The following is a 24,129-nucleotide window of genomic DNA, read 5'->3' as shown; positions in this document are numbered from 1 at the left end:
GAGAAAGATCGGAGCTTACCGAAGAAGCTCGTTGGAACTCACCAAGATCAAATCGTGAAGTCTAGGAGCTTGCCGGGAGTCCGCAGAATGGTTTCCGAGAGTTTATCGGAAGACCGTCGGAAGCTCGCCGGAAGAAGTCTTGACTTGCGGACTTTGTAATAGCTTAGAAAATGTCTTTAAATTCGTAGTTAGCATGTTAATTAGGATTAAGATTAGGTGTTAATCCTATAATCCAAGTAGGGGCCAATTGAGCCCGAGTTCGGACTGGTTTGGGCCAAGTTTGGAGCCCAACCAGTGAGCTGAATTGGCCTAGGCGGTGGCATCGCCCAGCACCCGAGAGCTGGGCGGTGGCACCGCCCAGCACTGTCAATGTCTGACAGTGACAGGCGGTGGCACCGCCAGCATCGGGAACCCAAAGAGAATTCAAATTTTGGAGCCCAAATTTGAATCCTCTTGAGGCCTATAAATACCCCTCAAATCTCAGCTGAGATTACAACCTTTTAAAAAGCAATAGTTTGAGTTAAGAGCCTTAGAATAGTCTTTGCAAGTCTTGTTTTTCATATTGCTTAAGTGTTCATCTCCTCCCATCTTGTTGAAAAGAATTGTAAGAGTGTGAACCACTTGTAAAGGTTGTAAGAGGGGTATTAGTCCTTCCCCTATAAGAAATTTGCTAGTGGAAGTTGGAAGCCTCTTCGAAGAAGGCTTCGCAAGTGGATGTAGGTCATTTTGACCGAACCACTTTAAAAACTACTGCGTTATCTGGTTTGCATCCTACTCTTTCCGTTTACATACTGCAAACTTCTCTACTTAGTTACTACGCTTTCATACGTTTCTAAGTTATCAAGCTTCGAAAATCGGTTTCCATTGATATTGCTTTTCATCGTATGAAAGATTTATCAAAACCGAAGTTTTAATCCGCTGCACTAATTCACTCCCCCCCCCCCCTCTTAGTGCCGCTCTGATCCTAACAAGTGAGACTTCTTAGGGCACTGTTTGGGCCTCTTATTGGGCCCAACATAGTCCTTACATGGGCCTAGTTGACCCCTAATTGGGTTAGCTCAAATCCAAACCCAATTACGTGCTAACTATAATTCCTAAGACATTTGCTAAGCTAAACAAGTCCCTATGTCTTGGTTTCTTCCGGTGAGTTTCCGGTAATCTTCTAGCGAACTTCCGACGATCTCTCGGCAATATTCTGGCGGACTTCCGGCAAGCACCTGGACTTCACGACGATCTTCTTGGTGAGTTTCGACGAGCTTCTCTGGCAAGCTCCGAGACTTCTCGGCTGGTTCCGCCAGAACTTCCTACGAACATCCGGACTTCCGACGAACTCTCGAACTCCCAACGAAATCATGTCCTTGACTCCAGGACTTCATTTTGCTTCATGCCTTGCTATCATAGTTAATCTTGCACATGTAAAAACACACTTCGATCTAGACAATTAATACTAAGTATTAATCATGTTGTCCGACAAGTCATTGGTCCCTCGACGCTTCGTCCGATTCTTCGATACATTGTTCTCTCTTGCGGTCTATTGTCCAATTGGCCAGTTGACTCCGCAACTCCGATATCCTTGGCGCAATATCCGCTCTTTTGGCCCGATGCCCGAATCCACGGCCCGAACCCTTATGTCGATACATTGACCGATCCTCCAGCCTGACGTCTAATCTTCTGACATGTTTTCCTCCAGCCCAACATTATTTTTCCTGCTTTAATTGTCTCATCCTGATCGAAGTATCCCACGTCACTCAAAACACAAACTAAAACATAAATAATTATCAAATAGTTTCATTATCAAAATACGAGATTCAATAAGATCTATACGAGCAAAACATATATATATATATCTATATATATATATATCTTTTACTTGAAACATAACATTATCATATTTGATATCACAGCAAAATATTGGTGGATAAGTTAAGGTATTTTCATATTTTAATTCATTTCAAAGTTTCTATGTTTGTTGGCAATCAAACTTAATTTATTTCCTCCACATAAAAGTTTTTTCATATTTGAGTTTCTTGTCCTCCAAAAATTAAAATTTAAAAATTCGAAAAATATATTAAAAAATTATCACATGTGATGTCACAATAGAGTAAGCGAAGTTTTTGATGCACATTATAAATCAATATCAATTGTCACGACTTACTTCCATTGGATAACTGATATGTTAAATTTACTAAGAACTAACATATTTAAGTTAATGTCTTTTATATATCAATCTAAGTCTTAATTCATTTTCGACATGTGATTAAGTCAAATGTTACAAAGCTTCTATATTAAAAGTTAAAAAATGATAATAGTTTTCACTTATATTCTTACCCGTTAATTGTTATTGTTAGCACGAGACAAGTGAGTGATGTGCTCATAAATTTCATCTTATATGAATCGAAGGCAAATTACGATGGTCTTCCCATCGGGACTATGTGTTTTGTAATAATTAAATTTAAATCTTTATATTATATAATATTAATATGATGAGATACTAGACTCACTCATCATGAGTTGAGTGTTACAATTTTTTTATCTTAATATAGTAATTAAATGTAAAATTTTATATTATATAATATTGATATGATGACGTACTAGATTCACTTAATATCGAGATATGATCTAAAGATATAGATTAATGTTCCTAATAAAGTGAAATTTTGTTCTTTTTAATTTTATAGTTAAACATCATTCCAATCGCTTAATAATATTGTGTAAATGATAAACAATAAAAATAATAAAATTACACATACATCCCTCTTAGTTAGTGATTCTCTATGTTAATCCCCACAAATCTAAATTCAACATAACACACCTCCTATAAACTTTCATATATATATATATATATCATTTTTTACAAAAATATTAAAAATAGTTCACATAATATATATATATATATTTTAAATCAATTGAACTAATACTGATCACAATTAAAAATGACCATTCTGAAATTTAAGATTGTAATATTTCAAAGTATATATAATATATATATATATATATATATATATATATATATATAATTATAATTATTAATTGTTTTGTTCCGCCTCCTTTCCTTCGAGGGAAGCAAGAAGAGATGCTATAGAATTACTGGGCCATTGTGAGAGGAAACCTTCATTTGCTTCGCCGTTTCGAAGGCGAGGTGGAGAACACAGCGATGGCCCCGGTGCCGGCGAGCGTCGTCAGGCAAGCCGAGCTCCTCGACGCAAACGGCAAGAAATACTTCGAGAAAAGACGCTTTCTTGCTGCCGTTGACGCCCACACCGAGGTGGACTCGTCTTTTTTTCTTCTCCTCTTCTTGTTCCCCCTTTTTTACTTGCATCGGTTTGTGGTGATCGTTTCTTGATTTCCACGTCGTTTCTGGTTCGGTTGGGTTTCCTGTTGGCTTTCGATTGATCTTCGAGTCAAATGGTGTCGGTACATTGGGTTACGTAACAAAATCCCCCAATTTTATTGCAGGGTTTGGACCTCCGGTTACTCTTTGGTACATATCCTTTTCGCTTCGTGATTTCTTGGGCATGGTTCGGTTGGGTTTCCTGTTGGCTTTCGTTTGATCTTTGAGTCGAATGGTGTCGATACCATATGGGTTACATCAAAGATCCACCGATTTTCTTGTAGGGTTTGGACCTCGGGTTACTCGTTGGTACATCTCTCTTGCGCTTTATGATTTCTTGGGCATGGGTAGTATCATGACGCAAGGTTTCACATTAAGTTCCAAGTTGCACTATACTTTCCATTTTGTTCCGTTGACTCTTTTTTCTCTTGGCTTGCGATTCAATATTCGTTTCAATTTCTCACCATTTGTTACTTTGGCTCAGTTTATTATATATTTCTTGTCTTCTTGATTTGTGTTTGTCCTTGGTGATTTGAATTTTGCAGGCAATTACTCTCTGCCCGGACGTGGCATTATACTGGGCAAACCGAGCAATCTGCTATACGAAGCTGAAGTCCGAACAGCTGATTCATCTTCGCCCCTTCTTTTCTTTTGTTTCTTTCGTTTTGGATCGTCTCCGTTGTCTCCATTGTTTTGATTTGTGTTGCTTATTGAGTTCTGTAGCCAGTGGACTAAGGTTGAAGCCGATTCTAGGAAAGCACTTGAGCTTGACAGTAGATCCACCAAGGTGAGCTCATCTCCTTGCTCTCACATTCAGTATTGTTATATATGTCTTCCAACTATCTCACCATTTCTGCCTTCTATGTGATGTTCTGATAGTGGTATATGTTATCTATCTTCTCATTGTATCATATCGAAAGATACAGTAGTTTCTGAGCAGACACTGACATAATTTCAAATGCTTGTATGTTCAATTGCATGAAGTCCAACAATCCCATGTACCATAGCATGTCTTGCTATTAGTATAATGTAAGATATTAAATGAATGATGTTTTTGATAATTTAAGTTTCTGATTTTGATTAGCTTGATATTGTCTTTGTGGCATAATATATAAAATATAAGTTTGAATTGATTTGGGTTTTTGTAAGATGAAGGAAAAAAAAAGTTCTACAAGGGATCATAGACTGTAGACTGAACTATGAAATTGTAACTAAATCCAAGACCTAGGTTGGTGGAATTTATGCAAGAAATAGATGTATTAGATGCATCCGGATGTAAGGCCAAACAAAGAACCCGTTTAGGGATAAAATTGTAACAAGTAGAGATTAAGGAGGGGGTGATCAAGGTTTGCCATGTCATACCAACTAGGCGTATTGGTCCGAACAGTGGAGGAAGAGGAGGAAGAAGGAGGAAGGAAGAGGAAGAAAGAAGAGGAGGTGGTGGAGAAAGAGGAGAAGGAAGTAGGAGGAGGAAGAGAAAGGAGGAGGAAGAAGAGGAGGCTATAAAGGAAGAGGAGGAATTGGAAGAAGGTAGAGGAAGGGAGAAGAGGTGGTGGTGGAGGAAGAGGAGGAGGAAGAAGAAGAAGAAGGAAGAGAAAGGAAGAAGAGGAAGCAACGGAGGAGGAGCAGGAGGAGAAGAGGAGGAAGCGTACCAGTCCGGGCGAAATCATAGTCCCTTGGGTAATAATCTCACATTGCAACACAAGAATGCCTCCTCTCTTGTTTAATATGAGAATAAGAGAAGCATGAATGCACAACCATTGAGAAAGATAGGGCGAAAAAAATGAGAAATGGAAACTAATGCCTCCTGTTAGTTTATGGTCATCCACATGTCTAATTAAAGTTGAATACCTTGGGAGCAAGCTATTGTTGAGGGAGAGTGTAGAAGGAAAAAGCCATGGAAGGTTTTTTTTTTTCTCTTCCTTTACACCTTATTTTGTTAAGCATAGTTTACTACAATATTACAATATTATTATTGTCATAACTTATTTCATCCTGTACTTTTAATCTCTGTTAACTTGTTTCTGTATATTTTTATCTAAATTGCTTCTAGTTTGTTAACCACACCAACTTTTTGATAGCTTAAATGCTCTAAGGTACAATTACTGCTAACGAGTCATATTGCTTCTTTAAACCTATACTTTTCATGTAAGGAAAACAATCTTGAGTAAGCATTTCCAGTTATGTATCTGTAAAAGCTGAAAGCTACAAAGTGTTAACGACAGCAAGATACAATCTTGATATTTTGCTGTGCATATTAGTTTGTTCCAAGCTATCTATGTCATGATATTCCTTTGTTTTACTAATACAAAGTTATTGATTCTTGGATAAGCTATATTGTGTAGTGTATACCTGGGTTTCTATTGGCTATTGGCAGAATTGGAGATTTATCATATGATATATCCTGTGGTTGAATATATAAATCATTGGTCAGTTATTCTGATTTTTCCTGTGTTTTCATTGGAATATTTTTGTTTTCTCTAACCCCAGTCTGGTGTCTGCATTTTCTTCTTAGTTTACAAATTGGACTGTCTAAAGGATATCCTTTTGTTTTAAGTTTGTGAACAAGTTCAAATTTTGCTGCAGGCTCACTTTATGTTGGGACTCACACTAGTAGAGAGGCAGGAATATGCTGAAGGAATCAAAGAATTGGAAAAGGTTGGCAATTGTATTAACTGATGTAGGTCATGCTCTCATCATCATGTTGATTATCTGTCAAGAACATTTACATTGCTCAAAATATGTACCATAGATAATGATTATATTACATGCACCTACTTGTAAAGCTTGGTCATGCTAAATCATATGCTGTTCTCCCCAAGGGATTGAAATGCACTTATGATTCAGTAAGTTTGAATCCATGATATGCATCATCCTGATCATGAGGCTGGTTGGAATTGGTAATCCCAGTTTAAACATTAGAATCCCAGAGGTGCCACATGAGGGAGATGAGAAACACCGAAATCTCAGGAAACTTTCCCTTGGATTATTAGTGATAGTTGAACTTATTAGAGGTAAACGATGAACCTTTTTGATAATTATGATGAACCAGATGTAAGAATACCAATTTAACTTCAAGATAGATTTGCTTTTGTAGAAGAGTTGCAACTTGCTTGATTCTATTAGGTAAGTTGTCAATCGTAAGCTTACTTCCTACCATGGATTCAAATCTCGAATCGTACTGCCCGGTACGGGCGGTACATACCGATCTGCCAGCTGATTGGCACACGGACCGCCTGCTATTGGGCGGTATCAGTTGGCGGATAGGACGAGGAGCACGACGGCGAGGAAGACAAGGCTATGACGCTCGTTGGACATAGAAGACATGACGGAGAAGAGAGTTGGATGTGGTGGGACTCAAAGAAGTCTTCGTCGGGTGGAACGCGGTAGGGAGAGGGTCCTCGCTTCATTGGGCGGAACATTGTAGGGGGCGGGTCCTCGCTTCGTCAGGTGAAACGTGGTCGGGGGTGGAGGGATCGTAGCTGCTGTGATCGGGGAGGTTGCAGTCGACGGTGAAGGACCTGGCCTAGGTTGGACTACTGCTTCCCCTTCTCGCTCTCATCGTCATCTTGGTTTTCTTCTTCACAGTCGTTGAGGGTGACAGCGACGGGGGAGCAGGCGATGAGCTCGCCCTGGGCTAGATCCTCGCCGGATACGACTGTCACGGGAGCATTGCGAAGTGCTTTGCTATCACGGACTTAGTTGGAATTGTTTAAGTCGTGAGGAACCCTTGCGGTAAAATCACGGACTTAGTTGGAGTTGCCTAAGTCGTGAAGCACCCTTGCGCCAACTCCTCCGACTTAGCTAGGATTGCTTAAGTAATGAGGCGCCCTTGCGACATATGCGTCCGCAAAGGGTCAGCCTAGTTGCAACCTCATACAAGTCAAGTAGGACTTGTAAAACAGAAAGTTGATTAGCTTAAAAACGAGCGACGGACAAGTCCCGACATCTCGCGAAGAGGGAAGCTTTACAAGCAATTCAGCGAGCACCTTGAGTGCAAGAGAGAAAAGAGAGGAACGAGAAAACAAGGACTTTAGAGGGTAAAACGAATAGTTGCAAGTTCACAAACAACTGCTCATCGGGTGCCGGGCGCAAAGGCAAGTTCCCGTCAAGTTAATGTGCGAACTTGTGAAAATTGTTCAACGCCTGACAATATACCGAAGCCCTATCCGGCCCAGTGCTATCCGGGGGGTTCCAGGGTGCTGAGATGGCTGACGTTTAGCGTGTAGCTGCGGTTTATAGAAAACAAGCTGTGACACACAAAAACGAAGACATTTTGGGGCAGTTCGGCCCGGTGCGATGAGGGTCGCACTACAGCGCTGTGAACTGTCGTTGCTTACATTTTTCAATAAAAAACACACAAACTCAAGGCAAAACATGCTGCCATGTCTCTGTACAAGCATGCAAAAGTGACGAACGGTTTGTTGAACGAAGTTGTTGCGGGAGCGCGACGATCGTTCATGACATTCTCCCCCACTTAAACTGTCGACGCCCTCGTTAACGCTTTGTCACGGACAAACTTCTAAACAAGGTGTTTGATGTAATGCTTATATCTGTCCGTGTCTGTTGGCATGTTCATGCCTTGTACAGCATGTAAAGGGGCGGCCGAAGGCTTAATAGTCCCATTTTAGTTGGGTTGGTAGCCTCTTTAGGCTTGTAAATAAAGGTTGTGTCATGTGGACACGTGCGAGAGATTCTCGGTCTGTAATGGACCATTTTACCCTTTGTTGTGCCACTGTTCAGAGCTTGTAAAGTCTGTTTGTAATTTGCATTGTCTATGAAGTGTTTTTCGGAGATGTTTGCTTGTGGATCCCGATTGAGGCGTTCTCTCTAACCCGTTCTCTCTTTTGGTGGTCCTAAGGGACAATGGGAGGCTTCGGGGAGGCTGACCTTTGCGGACGGACACGCAAGGGTGCCGCACGACTTAGGCAAAACCAGCTAAGTCCGTGTCATATGGTATCAGAGCGGGACAAACACTCATAGAAACACTTAGCATGCAAACGTGGAGGACCTAGCGGGACTGCGTTGAGAGCAGTCAGCACACGCGCGACCGTTTGAGGGAAAACGGGCATGGAGATGTAGGGAAAAGAGTCGCTCAGAGGAGCGGGCATATGAGATTGGCATTCAGAGGAATGGCCAACCCTTCGCGCAAGAGGCACCACGAGAACAAGCAAGCTTGGAAGAATTTGGAGCGCACAAAGGTTGGGATGACTGAGTTTGAGCTACGGCTCAACGTTGACAACTATACTTGATGGTGCTCTAGGCAAGCGAGGCGCTTGGCAAGAATGAGACCATGCAAGGTGGAATGAGTTGCTCAACGACCAAAAGAGTTTTGCAAAGCTCACAGAGGTGAGGGGAATTGCTAACTCGAAGAACTTGGTACTCATGCATGGGCTTGTATGCGGACGACGGAATGTTCGTGGCCATCCCAAGGCGACCGAAACTCGGCGCCATGGAGCATTGAAACTTTCTCTTCGGCATGTGAAGGATACGTCCATCGGAGGCTAAAGTGTGCAACGAGTTCAGCATGTTGCTAGGCCTTGAGGGGTGCAGCGGGGGCTGTATTGACATGGAGTCGCAATCTAGCAAGTGCGTTTGCAGGAGGCAGAACAGTACACAGTTTGTTCAGCAGATCGGAGTAGTCCAAGAGGATGGTGGTCTCCGAAATGAAGAGAGATGTTGCTCCAACGGGATAGTTATCCAGGAGGGATAAGTCCCGGCTCTCTAGAGGGAGAATCATGTGAGACGGACCTCACATGTTGAGGAGGAGTACCTCAACAAACAACAACTCCACGAAGCTCGATGGACTGAGCAAGCGGCGAGGAGTCGTCGCATGATCTCGCTCGAGAGAATGCATTGGTGGATGCATTGCGAGATCAAGTGGGGGAGCGACCCAAAGCAACTTAAATGAAGGCACACTTGGAGTCGATATGGAGATCGGACTCAAGGGAGGGCTGACCCGTGGAATGGTGGGCGCGAGGGCCACCATCGACTCAATGCAAAAACGAGGAGCGGAGCAACTTGGGTGTAACTTGGCGAAGTACTCAAGCCGCATGAAGGGAGCCAGCATAGAAGTTGGAACATGAAGCAGAGGCACAGTGCTTTTCTTAGACAGAGGTCAAGGACATGAACTCTTGCAGAGGCAAGAGTAGGATCATGTTATTCCATGGGTCCTTCATTCTGACGGAGCGGACTCATCTTGCATGGTGCCAAAGACGAAGGGAGCTTTGCGGCACATGCACCTTAACTCGGAGAAGCATTTGATGGAGGAACTAAGGTGACTCAATTTGCGGAGGCAAAGTTGGGTACAGAAGGCCTTAGCACGGGGCAAGAGGACGCAGAGGCGGGTACTCTTGAAGAATATGCCACAGTGTTGCCATTCGAGTTGCTATGAAGGAAGCGGTGCGCAGCGGAGATTGTGCTGGTAGGGGCAGAGGCCCAGGATCCAGACAATGGTGCACAAATTATAGTGAAGTCGGTGGACTTCGGGAGCTACTAGGCGACGGACTGTCCTAGAGCGGTGCTTCATCTAGGTGTGACCCAAGAGTGGGTGGATGAAGGTCGATTGCCAAAGGAGCGAACAAAATCGAAGGTGGAGGAGACCCTACGATGTATTGGCAGAGGCCACACATGGAGGGTTCACAATTCGAGTTTATTCCACAAGGATCACAATGCAATGGAGATGTCACCAAGAGGCGATATGGTGCAGCGGATCGTGGTGGAACAGTTCGTGGCAATGCGATACACACAACCTAGTCCCGTGAGGGATGAGATCATATGGAGGTATGATCGGGAGCTACTGGGAGCTCCGCTTTGGTGAACAACACGACGGCAAGAAGGGCTATGGATTCAAGGAGTGAAGGCCATGGTACCGCAGAGGCGGGTCTTCCGGGCGTGCACCGAATTTTGCATCGGATGAAAACCTTGGTCATCAGCATATGGGGGCTGGGTTCCACCAAGGGAAAAGTTCGAATGCAAGTACCAGCGAGTTCCATGGGAGGGACTTGATCATGCAGAGGTATGATCGAAGCAGCTGGAGAGTTGGACTGCTCCAGAGCTCATATTCGCTTAAGGGAGCCCGACAAGTCAGAGGACAAGGTCGAGTAAGCGAACGTTGCTACCAAGGAAGCTAAGGAGAACAGAATTGGTGCAAACCCTACAATGTGATGGCAGAGGCCATGCATGGGAGTTGCAGTCTGTCTTTCCATCGACCAAACAGACTGCTTGGAGAACACAGAGGTGTTGAAGCAGGAGGTCGAAAGGGGCGAGGAAGCGACGACGAGTCTAGAGGGACTTAGCTACCCAAAATCAAGCATCAGTCAGAATGGGGGTGGACTCAGAGGAGTGCCACGGAGACATATCTACTGATCGTGAAGAAAAGGGATGCAGATGCGAGGAGACGGATAGTAGGGCCATGGGCATGGCAGTGCCATGGTACCGCAGAGGCGGGACTTCCGTGAAAGTCATTGATCCCTTGCTCTCACGTAGGGAGAGCGTTTGGTCGTGAAAGGGGCCGAGGAGGTGGAGCATGCAGAGGCAATCTCCAAGTACCGAGACAAGGCTGAAGGGCAGAGGCCAAGAAACTTCGTAAGACCGGTGTCAACAAGTTTCTCATCAAGATAGCCGTAAGTGAAGGACTTCGGGTCATGCAAGAGTGCACGACCAAGGAACGAAGCAAGCAGTACGCGGTGCTGTACCTTTGCTACTCAGTGGAGTAGGCGGCATGGTTGATGGAGAAGACGGTACAATCCCAGAGGCGACCTCATCTATCAGAGAATTACTCCAAGTTGGGGTGAAAACTTCTCGCATTCCAGAAGTTCGATGGCATTGAGAAGGTGAATCACAGTAGCTAACTCAACGCAAGGAGTGCAAACACTTCAAGTGCTTCAGAAGTGTGAGCAAAGAGCAGGCGAAGGCTAGTAACCAGCTCGATGCATGAAGTATAACCTCGAGGAGGCGGGCGAAGTCAAGTAACCTTTGCCTTCTCAACTCTTAAGAGAATGGGCGAAACCGAGTACCCCAGTTCTCTTATCTATCCAGTAGAGGAGCTCTGCACAAGTTCAAAGACCCTTCGAAGATAATGGAAGACAATAGTTGTCAAATCCTCACCAACGGTGATCAGTGCTACTGAGAGTAGATTGTCCGCTCCATTTCCCAACGAAATGCCAATCGAAAGCGGAAGTGATGCGAACCTACTTGGATGTGACAACTAACTGAAAGAAGAGTCAATGAGCAGATTTTGTGGAGGAAGGACCCAAAACTTCAGAAGTTTGCGAGGCGATGCTCGTTAAAGCTCCAACAAGCATCCACCCAGTTCAAGCAGCATGTGGAAATTTTGAGAAACTGGCGCAGTAAGAATGGTCTTTTCCTTCATTTGGTGGATCCGCAGGAATCAACGAGGATCAATACAACTCAGCCAACCCCACACCAGAGTCAGAGTCATTGGCGAGTTGAAGCAGCATGGCGGATCAAATGTTCGACTACTCAAAAACAGCAGCGGAGAGCAGCTGGGAGCCAGGAGGCGCATTGCAGCTGGAGCAGAAGATTGAAGACTCAGCAAAGGCGAAGAGTTGTAGTGTTCACAACGGCTTCGACGAGGACGTCGAAGGGATAAGTGGGGGAGAATGTCACGGACAAACTTCTAAACAAGGTGTTTGATGTAATGCTTATATCTGTCCGTGTCTGTTGGCATGTTCATGCCTTGTACAGCATGTAAAGGGGTGGCCGAAGGCTTAATAGTCCCATTTTAGTTGGATTGGTAGCCTCTTTAGGCTTGTAAATAAAGGTTGTGTCATGTGGACACGTGCGAGAGATTCTCGGTCTGTAATGGACCATTTTACCCTTTGTTGTGCCACTGTTCAGAGCTTGTAAAGTCTGTTTGTAATTTGCATTGTCTATGAAGTGTTTTTCGGAGATGTTTGCTTGTGGATCCCGATTGAGGCGTTCTCTCTAACCCGTTCTCTCTTTTGGTGGTCCTAAGGGACAATGGGAGGCTTCGGGGAGGCTGACCTTTGCGGACGGACACGCAAGGGTGCCGCACGACTTAGGCAAAACCAGCTAAGTCCGTGTCATATGGTATCAGAGCGGGACAAACACTCATAGAAACACTTAGCATGCAAACGTGGGGGACCTAGCGGGACTGCGTTGAGAGCAGTCAGCACACGCGCGACCGTTTGAGGGAAAACGAGCATGGAGATGTAGGGAAAAGAGTCGCTCAGAGGAGCGGGCATATGAGATTGGCATTCAGAGGAATGGCCAACCCTTCGCGCAAGAGGCACCACGAGAACAGGCAAGCTTGGAAGAATTTGGAGCGCACAAAGGTTGGGATGACTGAGTTTGAGCTACGGCTCAACGTTGACAACTATACTTGATGGTGCTCTAGGCAAGCGAGGCGCTTGGCAAGAATGAGACCATGCAAGGTGGAATGAGTTGCTCAACGACCAAAAGAGTTTTGCAAAGCTCACAGAGGTGAGGGGAATTGCTAACTCGAAGAACTTGGTACTCATGCATGGGCTTGTATGCGGACGACGGAATGTTCGTGGCCATCCCAAGGCGACCGAAACTCGGCGCCATGGAGTATTGAAACTTTCTCTTCGGCATGTGAAGGATACGTCCATCGGAGGCTAAAGTGTGCAACGAGTTCAGCATGTTGCTAGGCCTTGAGGGGTGCAGCGGGGGCTGTATTGACATGGAGTCGCAATCTAGCAAGTGCGTTTGCAGGAGACAGAACAGTGCACAGTTTGTTCAGCAGATCGGAGTAGTCCAAGAGGATGGTGGTCTCCGAAATGAAGAGAGATGTTGCTCCAACGGGATAGTTATCCAGGAGGGATAAGTCCCGGCTCTCCAGAGGAAGAATCATGTGAGACGGATCTCACATGTTGAGGAGGAGTACCTCAACAAACAACAACTCCACGAAGCTCGATGGACTGAGCAAGCGGCGAGGAGTCGTCGCATGATCTCGCTCGAGAGAATGCATTGGTGGATGCATTGCGAGATCAAGTGGGGGAGCGACCCAAAGCAACTTAAATGAAGGCACACTTGGAGTCGATATGGAGATCGGACTCAAGGGAGGGCTGACCCGTGGAATGGTGGGCGCGAGGGCCACCATCGACTCAATGCAAAAACGGGGAGCGGAGCAACTTGGGTGTAACTTGGCGAAGTACTCAAGCCGCATGAAGGGAGCCAGCATAGAAGTTGGAACATGGAGCAGAGGCACAGTGCTTTTCTTAGACAGAGGTCAAGGACATGAACTCTTGCAGAGGCAAGAGTAGGATCATGTTATTCCATGGGTCCTTCATTCTGACGGAGCGGACTCATCTTGCATGGTGCCAAAGACGAAGGGAGCTTCGCGGCACATGCACCTTAAAGGTAGTGCCGCCAAACTCTTGCCTCTGCAAGAGTTCATGTCCTTGCCTCTGCATCTTTGAGAAGGTAGTGCCGCCAAACTCATAGACAGTGGACCACCGCTGTCATCTCCTTCTCGTGCACCGGATACTTCCGCTCGGTCTCGTTGAGCTTGCGGCTCTCGTAGGCCACCGGGTGACCCTTCTGCATAAGTACTCCCCCAATAGCGAAATATGAAGCATCTGTATAGACTTCGAAGGGCTCCCCATAGTCCGGTAATTTGAACATCGGTTCTTCCAATACAACAACCTTTAGATCTTGGAATGTAGCTTCACATTTGTCAGACCATCTTCAAGGCTACTCCTTCAACAACTCCGTCAGTGGAGTTACACGCTTCGAATACCCAGTTATGAAGCACCGATAGTAATTGATGAAACCAAGGAAGGATCTCAACTCTGGTACCTTCTTTGGAGTTCGCCATTCCGTAACAGCTTGCACCTTTGATTTGTCCATCCGAATGAAACCATCACCGATTCGATGCCCCAAGAATAAGATCTCCGTTTGAGTAAAGTAGCACTTCTCCCTTTTCATGAACAAAGTGTTCTCCCTGCGAACCTTGTAAATTGTTCGAAGGTGCTCTATATGCTCCTCGAGTGTTTGGCTGTAGACGACGATATCGTCCAAGTAGATGACCACAAACTTATCTAAATACTCCTTGAATAGTTGGTTCATAAGAGTGTAGAATGTGGCCGAAGCGTTGGTTAAGCCGAAAGGCATCACTAAGAACTTAAACACTCTGTACCTGCCACCTGGTCACGCAAGTAGCCTTTGCTTCGTCGCCTTCAGCAATGTGCACCTTTTAGTACCTCGACCGAAGGTCGAGTTTGGAGAAGTACTTTGCTTTGTTTAGTTGGTCGAACAAGTCCACGATGAGCAGGATGGGATACTTTTTCTTCATCGTCACCTTGTTGAGGGCTCGATAGTCGACGTATGGTCGGAGGCTCCCATCTTGTTTCTTTTGGACAGGGTCTGCCGTACCGAGTCGTACCGCCCGGTACGGGCGGTACGTACCGGTCCGACAGGTTTTCGGTACGTGGACCGACTGTTACCTGTCCGAGGCACTGTAGCATTGTAGCAGTTTACTATACCAATGTAGCAGTGCTACAGTACTCGGTACACCCAGGTGTACCGCTCGGTATACCGTACCGTACCGGTATCGAGCCCAGGTCGAAATACCGTTACGGTACGGTATTGCGAACCTTGCTTTTGGAAGAGAACTGGAGCTCCGAATGGTGCTTTAGAACTACGGATGAGACCACCGCTTAGTAGCTCATCTAATTGCTTTCTGAGCTCTACCAACTCTAGAGGGGATATGCGGTAGGGTGGTCTCGCTGGAAGCTTCACTCCTGGCTCTAACTCAATATGATGATCCACGCCTCTACGTGGTGGTAGAGTTTTCGGCAACTCGGGTGGCATAACATCTGTGAACTCCTTCAGAATGCTCGCCACCACAGCAAGTTCATGAATGATCTCCCCGTCTTGGGGCTCTAGCTTCACAGTAGCCACGAATGTTAATTCACCTTTTCGTACCCTTTTCTTCAGTTGTAATGCCAACATTTATTGGGGGTCCTTGGTTCCTCTCCGAGAGACGGGAACCACACAGGGGTCGTTACCTCCCATCATACATAGGGAGTTTAGGAACGACATTGGCACCAACATCGCTGCATGCATGAACTCTATTCCGAGAATCACTTGGAAGTCATCCAATAGCACCACAATCATGTTTGTGCTCCCGCTTCATGTTCCGATCTTGATGGGGACTCCCTTTACCAACTCGAAGATCCGCTTGGCCTCCGAGTTCACCGCCTTCATTCGACTTGGGTTCTTCTCCAAGATCAGTCCAAGTCGCTTTGCTTCTTGGTCGGCAATAAAGTTGTGGGTAGCGCCCATGTCCACTATTGCACAGGTTGTTTGGCCATTGAGTTTAATGTCCAGGTACATCAACTCACTACTCACTACTCCTTGCTTTTTGTGGCTTTGCCTTCATGTTCTCCCCCACTTGATCCCGCAATGCATTCAATAAACGTATTGCTCCCATTCGGGGACCTTGCGACTCCTCATCGTCGCTGCTAGATTCTGAACTACTTGAACTGAGGGCGACGGCCTTGCCCTAGTCTGATTTGGGGGATGGATTGAAGTTGTTGAGGCATTGAGTGCTTGTTTCTGTGGGCACTCCCTCACCATCGCACAAGAAACATCCGCCAGGTTTTGGGGCCTTGCCTTTTGAGCTTGGCCTTTTATGGGAACTCTTCTTCCTTTGCTCGGCCCCGGGCTCCTTCCCTCAAGAATATTTTGGAGGGTGTTTTCCTGAAGATTGTTTCCTTTTCCCTGAGTCCTCTGAGGAAACAAAGTCGGTGAGTCTTTCTATAGTCGCAATTGCCCCGATCACATCGGTGACATTCCTTCGATGCAGTTCCTGTTGAGCCTATAGCTTCAGGCCATCGAGGAAGCTGAACAACTTATCCTTCTTGGACATGTCCTGTATGTCTAGCATTAGTGCAGAAAATTGCTTCACGTAGCCTCGGATGGAAGTACTTTGGTGGAGTTGTCTCAACTTCCTCCTTGCAACGAACTCTGTGTTCTTGGGTAGGAATTGAGTTCTCAACTCCCGCTTCAAGTCCTCCCATATGTCCACTCGACATCGACCTTGTTGGATCTCCTCTCAACGTGTTCGCTACCAAAGTTTTGTATCCCCATTCAGATACATGGTTGCTATTGAAACTTTGATATCTTCAGAGTTGGGCCTTGTAGCTCGAAAGTACTGTTCCATGTCAAACAAGAAATTCTCGAGCTCTTTTGCGTCCCTAACACCTCTATAGCAATGAGGCTCGGGTGCCCTCAAGTTTTGTGGCGGCGCAACGCGGGTGTTGCTGCCTCTTGCATTTAGTGCCTTTGTGAGTGCTATCACTTTAGAATTGAGTTTCGCCATGACTTCGTGCAAATGTTGCACGAAGTCTTTGGTATCGTCCGTCAGTCGATCGACTTGGCCTCAACCTTGTCGATTCGGGATTAAGCTTCTTCTTGCGAGCTCTCTACCCCAAGAAGCCTTCGTTGGCCTTGGTAGAGTTCCTCCAAGCTCGCTTTAAGAACATCCAGGCGGGTTTCCACCACTATGAATCTCTCCTTATGGCTCTTTTTCCCGGTTGGCGCTCCAAATTGCGCCGCCTCTGCTCACGGAGAGTAGCCAACTTCTCGCTCATCATGTTCACTGCTGCGCTCCTCCAGAGCGACTCCAACAGCATGAGAGCGAGTTTGCACTTGCAGCCCACCTGCGGCTGCTTGGGGCAATGATCCGGCTTGCCCCGTCTTGCTCGATTCGCCACGATGCTTTGCTATGGCGAGATTGCGAAGTTTCTTCATTGCTCATATTATGTACCAGTGGTAGTGCGGTACAAGATCATATTTATTCTTTTGATGGTATGAAACTATGAATCATGTGATGCATCCTAAGAGTTCTTTCCTTGTGCCCTTGTGCCAAAGCAAGTCGGGTAATTGTTCATTTCTTTTTATCCCATCTTCTCTGTTGTTATTTTTTCTTCCTCTCATTTCTTTATACTCAAAATAAGAATACCCATTGGTCGTTGAAATTTGTCCTACATCACTAAGCCTCTCCAAGAGGAACACATTCATGGAACTATTTTGCAATAATCTCCTTGTACACTTATCTTTTAAAATATTATATTCATGTGGTACTATGGATCTGTAATACGTGTCCCAAGCTGCGCTAGGAGGAATGAGATTGAAATCGAATCTCTTTGCAACTATCTTACCCAAGGATTTATATTTTGATCTTATACCAGTTTCAACAGCTTATTTCTTTTACAGTAGTAATATACTGGTATCAAGCTATATATGTCCTGATACTGGTACTTAGACCAATACATAGTGGTCAATATTGAGAATAAATCATAGCTATTGATTGATATGATCAAAATTTGATACCTTGATATTTCCTATATCCCTCCTCTTCTCATACCCATAGTAGCCTTCAATCCTATGTTTTTTGGCCCTTTGGGGGGGATGCCATAAGACCAGTCTCAACATCAAATGTTGGCTTCTACTGCAATAGCTGAAGAGACCCCTGATGTCCTTTTCAGGGGGTTGAAATTTAGTTAGCTGCCTTATACTAACAATACTACCTAGTTTAGGATCATATGTTGCACCACTACTGTTGGCTTGCATTATGCTGTAAGATCCGTTGATCAGGGATGGACCAGCGCTACTGACACTGCTACTTTCATGCTTTTAATGAGATGAGCTGAACTGATATTGGTGTCTCATACTTTCCTCATGCATATGAGAGTACTCAATGATGCATGAATACAAGTAGCAAGCTTAGGTCCTCAAATGTTGTCCAATCAAATCTTATATTTATCATAGATAGGATGCTTGAATGTCCACTTATCAAGGTTCCCCCATTGTCCACTTATCAAGCCCTGAAAGCGTTGTCTTTCTATCGTGGGATTTTTGTGCATTTGGCCATGTCAATAAATTCTTTGGCCAAATGCTATTTCAATCTTGTTATTCATCCACTGGATGCATTGCCAATAATGGTGGTGCTCCAATTGACGTGTGTTGCCATATTGGATTGATTCTGTTGTTTTGGTGTCATTTTTCTATTAACACGAACAAACGGAGTCACATACATAATTAAAAAAAAAATTGACTAATAAAAGGACAAGCTAGTTCTGTTGTAGATCTCAGTAAATCTAAGCTGGATCTTGCTGATTTAGCCTAGATCTACATGGATCTTTATTGAATTGATGCAACTTTATGCTTGATCTATGAAGATCTTGGTTGCAGTTATGTGGATTGGGTCCCTGTGGTTCTAGTTTGGCTTTATGCAGATGTTGGCCAGATTTGCATGATCTAGCCTAAATTTATGTGGATCTAGCCTAGTTCTGTGAGGATTTAGATCTCTGTTCTTGTTGGTCTTGGGTGGATATGGGTAACTCTCGGTCACATCCTTGCCATTCTAGTCTAAATCTACATGGTTGGATCTTCAAAGTTCTGTGTTAGATATATGCTGATATTGGGTGAATTTGCATTGATATGGGATAGTTGCATGCAAATATTGGCTGGTCCACACGATCTAGCAGGGATCCATGCAGATTTGACATACATTTAAATAGTTCTATGCAAAATACACAGATTCACTGGCCTAGATGTCCAGTGATTCAGCATACCTCCACATATTTATATATACATCAATACACATAGATCTGCCATCAGTTAAATGTTTGTTGTGAGAATTTTTAGTTTTAATCTAAGCAGAAGACCACTCTTAAGCGAAAGAAACGTGGTGGCAAGATTCAGATTCAACTTGATTTGAGGAATAATAAACTTCCACTCAAGAGATTCGCTCCATAGCACGAAAAAAGCTCAAAATCAAAGCTATTCAAGAAATTTGATGCAAAAAGGAAGTAATCTGGAGAAGAAATTAATAAAATAAATGGAGAGGAAAGGAGCTGTTGCTGGAGGAGAAACAAGGGAAGAGGAACTAAGTGAGGAAAAAGGGAAAAAGATGGGGAGGCCAGTGATAGCAGATAAGATTTCCTTATGCAGTTGAGGAAATCTTTATGAGCACGGGGGCATCCTTAGTCTAAGGTCAGAACAAAGACAACATTTATGAGTGGCCGTCAGCTTCACAAATAACTTAGTCTACTATTCACTCTTCAGTTGCAGCTCCAATTGATGTGTGGCATCGACCTCTTGGTCACCCCTAATCCTTTATCCAGCAAAAATTACTTTCTTATTTTTTTCTTCCTACATTTAATACCAGTAGTACTATAACTCATTGTGATGCTTGTCGTAACAATAAAAGTCATAGACTACTTTTTGGAACATCCTTCATATCTTGCTCTAAACCGTTTAAAATTATTTATACCGATGTTTGGGGTCCCGTCCCAACCCCTTCTTTTGACAAGTTCAGATTTTATGTCATTTTTATCGACTATTTTACTAAGTACACATGGTTATATTTTTTCCACCATAAATCTGAAGTTTCAACAATCTTTACCAACTTTAGAAAGTTGGTTAAGAATTTCTTTCAGTCTTCCATTAGAACAGTCTACTCTGATGGCAGAGGCGAATATCAAGCCCTCACATCTTGTCTCATAGCTTGTGGTATACAACACCTCAAGTCGCCCCCTCATACTCCCCAATTAGTTGGTTCTGCCGAACGCAAGCATCAACATATAGTTGAAACTAGTCTCACACTTCTACATCAGGCATCCATGCCACCAACTCTTTGGTCAGCAGCCTTTCAAACTGCAGTCTATCTCATTAATCGTATGTTCACTCCAGTCCTCCAATACCAGTTACCATTTGGAAAAACTATTCCACAAGCTTCCAAACCTTCAAAAACTCAAAATCTTTGGTTATCTATATTATTCATGGGTACGTCCTTATGCCTCACATAAGCTAACACCACGATCTTAGCCTTATATTTTTATAGGATACTCTCTTGAACATAACGTTTTCCGTTACTACGAACCCCAAACTCAAAAAGTCTATATCCCGTTATGTTATTTTTGTGGAGTCTTCTTTTCCTTTTCAAAATCATGATCATCCTACCATGCAAGCTACTCCGACAAACATACATCAGTGGAATATCTCTCCAATCCCGTCACACGAACCTCCTACATCACCGTCCAGTCCTTACCCTCAAGATCAACACACTCATCCAGTTCAATAACTCCTCACTCTCTTCATTATTCCTCCACTCCCTGCTTCACAGGTTTCCCCTATTGATGAAGCAATACCCTAGGCAACATCGCCATTGGCTTCATCTTCTCCTAGACCTCGTGATATTAAAGTGCCGCAGACTGGCCCGACCGATGTTAGTGACTCACCACCGGCTATACCAACTATACAACCAACCACTTCCATAGCCCCTAGACATCCAATGACAACACGCTCCAAAAGTGACATTTTTAAACCACGTCAAGTCCTTGACCTACATGCTATAACGAACTCTTCTCTTGAGGCTAGTGAACCCACCACAATTACTCAAGCTCAAAAATCTTATCACTGGCGTAAAGCCATGTGTGAAGAATATGATGCTCTCCTCCATAACTCTATATGGACCCTAGTACCTTTTCATCAACATAAAACATCATCGGGTGTAAATGAGTCTTTCAAATTAAGCGGAACCTAGATGAATCCGTTGTTAGATATAAAGCACGTCTAGTAGCCAAAGGGTTTTATCAACGACCTGGTGTTGATTTCATAGAGACATTCAGTCCCGTTATTAAACCCACAACAATCCGACTTATCCTGAGTTTGGTCACCTCAAAAGGATGGCACCTACGACAACTAGATGTTAACAATACCTTTTTACAGGGGATTCTAACTGAAGATGTCCTTATGCAGCAACCTCCTGGCTTCGTTCATCCACAGTATTCGAGGCATGTCTGCAAACTACAAAAAACTATTTATGGACTTCGTCAAGCTCCAAGAGCTTGGTATACTGAACTTGGCTCGTTTTTTGATATCAACGGGCTTCATCAACTCCAAGTCTGATACATCGTTATTCCTACAACAACGAAATGGAAATACAATATATCTTCTAGTGTATGTGGATGATATTATTGTCACAAGCAATGATCTTTTGGAGATTCAGGCATTTCTAAAGCAACTTGCTGATCGATTCTCCCTCAAAGATCTGGGAACCTTGAGTTATTTTCTGGGAGTAGAAGCAACATTCATATCCCCAGGTCTCCTCCTATCATAAAGAAAATATATTCAAGACTTATTATCAAAGACAAATATGCAGGATGCAAAAGAGGTTACAACTCCCCTATCTACTAGTGAATCACTTAAATTATATGATGGAAGTCCTGCTACGGACTCTACTCAATACCGATAAGTACTTGGCTCTCATTCGTCCAGATATCTCATTTGCAGTCAATAAATTATTACAATTCATGCATCGACCATCTACTACGCATTGGTCTGCGGTCAAACGAATTTTGCGTTATCTTAAGGGGACCCTCAATCAGGGCCTCTTTCTTCGCAAACACACCCCGCTTCATCTCTATGCTTTTGTTGATGCTGATTGGGCAGGAAACTTTGATGATAGAACATCCACGTCGGGGTATATTGTTTTCCTTAGAGCTAATCTAATCAGTTGGAGTTCTAAGAAGCAAAAGATAGTCGCACGATCTACAACTGAAGCTGAATATCATGCCATCGCCACTACTGTTACTGCAGAGCTCAATTGGGTCACAAATCTACTCAAGGAACTCAACGTCATCTCTACCTTTCCTCCTACAATATATTATGACAATATTGGAGCTACCTACCTATGTGCCAATCCGATTTTCCATTCATGCATGAAACATATTGCCATCGACTTCCACTTTGTGCGAGATCAAGTTGTCAGACATCAACTACGTGTTTCTCACGTACATACGACTGATCAACTAGCAGACTCACTCACGAAGCCTCTCGTCTGCAAACTATTTTCGTTGCATCGGTCCAAGATTGGCATCCTTGACAGAAGCTCAATCTTGCGGAGGCATGATAGCATATAAGATTTCCTCAACTGTATGAGGAAATCTCGCTGGACAGTTGAGGGAAATCCTTCCTTCCCACATGTATAAATAAGACATTGTACTCAACCATTTCAAGTGTACTTTTATCACCACAATTCAACTTATGAGCCAGTGTCTAGTCAAGATTACTGCCGCATCCAATACAGTATGGTACCAGTCACATTGTCAGGCACTATGCCCGATATAAATACAAACTGGGATATATTTTCTGGTCTGCTTTCCTGCTTGTGGTTGAACTGGTAAATAAATACCCATAGTATGGACTGGTCTGACTGAAACTTTAGATCTTGATTAGAATAACATAATCATTGGTCATGGCCAAACTCATCATTATATGGTTCAATCGTCAGGGTTTCATTTGTCTGTTGTGATTTGATGAAATGTTTTGTAAGCTACTCTTGATTCTTGAATAACTAGTTCTAATAAATTTATTGCATAGGCCTTGAATATTGAGGGGCTCATCAACCCTAAAAGTGATATGGTGATGGAGATTAAGCAGAGTCTTTTTGAAGCAAAGTACAATGAATGGGAACTTTTGTCCAGCAAGCGTGAGTGGATGCTACAAAACTTGAAGTCAGTCACATCTTCTTATTATCTTATATATGATGAGAGCCTCAAGTTTAATTACTTGATTATGCTTTTCGTGTTGCTGCAACATTTTCTTTTACATAACAGGGACTCTTGTGAAAAAGCTTTGACGGAGTACCATTTTCTTCATGATTCTCAAGATGATTATGGCCCTAAAGAGGCAGAAAATGATGTTGTTGGACAACTCAGAGTCCTCAATGAGGTGTTTAGTAAAACTGCATCTGTTGACACCCCAACAGAAGTGAGCACTCAAGACTCCAATCTCTATTTATTTATGTTGTTTCTCTGGACAAGAAATACTTGATTTTAACTTGATGTTTCAGGTGCCTGACTATCTTTGCTGTAAGATTACACTTAACATCTTTCAGGATCCTGTGATTGCTCCTAGTGGCATTACATATGAAAGGGCAATGATAATTAAGCATCTACAGAAGGTTTGGTTGTATTTCAGTATCAAATTTGTACTATTAGAGCTTTTACTCATTCAATATTTCATATATCACTTCATGGAAACTGAGATTTTCATGTTGTAGGTTGGTAACTTTGACCCAATCACACGAGAACCACTGGAACAACACCAATTGGTACCAAACCTGGCCATCAAGGAAGCGGTGCAAGCTTATCTGAATGATCATCCTTGGGCTTATGGTGCAAGACTATAGAATATATCACATGATGTTGAAAAATCATGGAGTTGTAAATCTTGATGGACATGAGCATCTTCTCCATCTTAGCTCTGTGTGTTTGATGCTACCATTAGTTTCACTCTGCCAGGATAGTGTTCAGTTTTTTCCTTCTTACTAGTTAGGAATCGCTTTTTCTGGGATATTCTTGTATAAAGATTTGGCTGTTAGTTTCTGGTATGCGGTCTGGTGTTAAAATGTGTTTTTGGTCATATATATAAATATTTTGTAGATATGGCCAGTGAGAAAGGTGGCCACTCATCTTTTTGTTACTAATAATTGTGGGGAGTAGTCTAGTATATGAAATAGTGCTAGGTAAACAATGCTAAACTTGCATGATTGTTGAGATATTAAAATTTATGCTACAAAAAATATATTTTTATGATCCGGCCAGTGATAATGGTGGCCTCTCACTTTTATGTTACTGAAAATTAAGGGGAGCAGTCTGTATATGCAGTAGTGCTAGGTAAACCATGTGCTAAACTTGCTTGTTTGATGAGGTAGTGAAATTTGTGTTTATGAATTTATTTAATAGAAAGCCTGTCCTCTCATCTGAACATGTAGA

The 24,129-nt window shown here is 43.5% G+C and overlaps 1 protein-coding gene across 2 annotated transcripts; it reads left to right on the top strand.

Annotated features, from left to right (window-relative positions):
• Window positions 1-3,042: 3,042 nt before the first annotated feature.
• Window positions 3,043-23,825, top strand: LOC103971202 (E3 ubiquitin-protein ligase CHIP). Of its 2 annotated transcripts, none has more exons than XM_009385166.3 (8): window positions 3,043-3,265; window positions 3,877-3,944; window positions 4,055-4,118; window positions 5,918-5,989; window positions 22,733-22,866; window positions 22,969-23,122; window positions 23,250-23,315; window positions 23,415-23,825. In XM_009385166.3, the coding sequence occupies exons 1-8, from the start codon at window positions 3,155-3,157 to the stop codon at window positions 23,541-23,543; spliced, it is 798 nt and encodes a 265-aa protein (XP_009383441.2). In that variant the 5' UTR covers window positions 3,043-3,154; the 3' UTR covers window positions 23,544-23,825. The 2 variants fall into 2 exon arrangements, with proteins under 2 accessions (XP_009383441.2, XP_009383440.2); XM_009385165.3 differs by having other exon boundaries at window positions 3,046-3,265; window positions 23,205-23,315.
• The last annotated feature ends 304 nt before the right edge of the window (window positions 23,826-24,129 follow it).

This window comes from Musa acuminata, chromosome BXJ1-11 (assembly GCF_036884655.1).
Source record: "Musa acuminata AAA Group cultivar baxijiao chromosome BXJ1-11, Cavendish_Baxijiao_AAA, whole genome shotgun sequence".
NCBI classification, from domain to species: domain Eukaryota; kingdom Viridiplantae; phylum Streptophyta; class Magnoliopsida; order Zingiberales; family Musaceae; genus Musa; species Musa acuminata.
The sequence above is the reverse complement of the archived record's forward strand: the minus strand, read 5'-3'. Positions and strand labels throughout refer to the sequence as shown.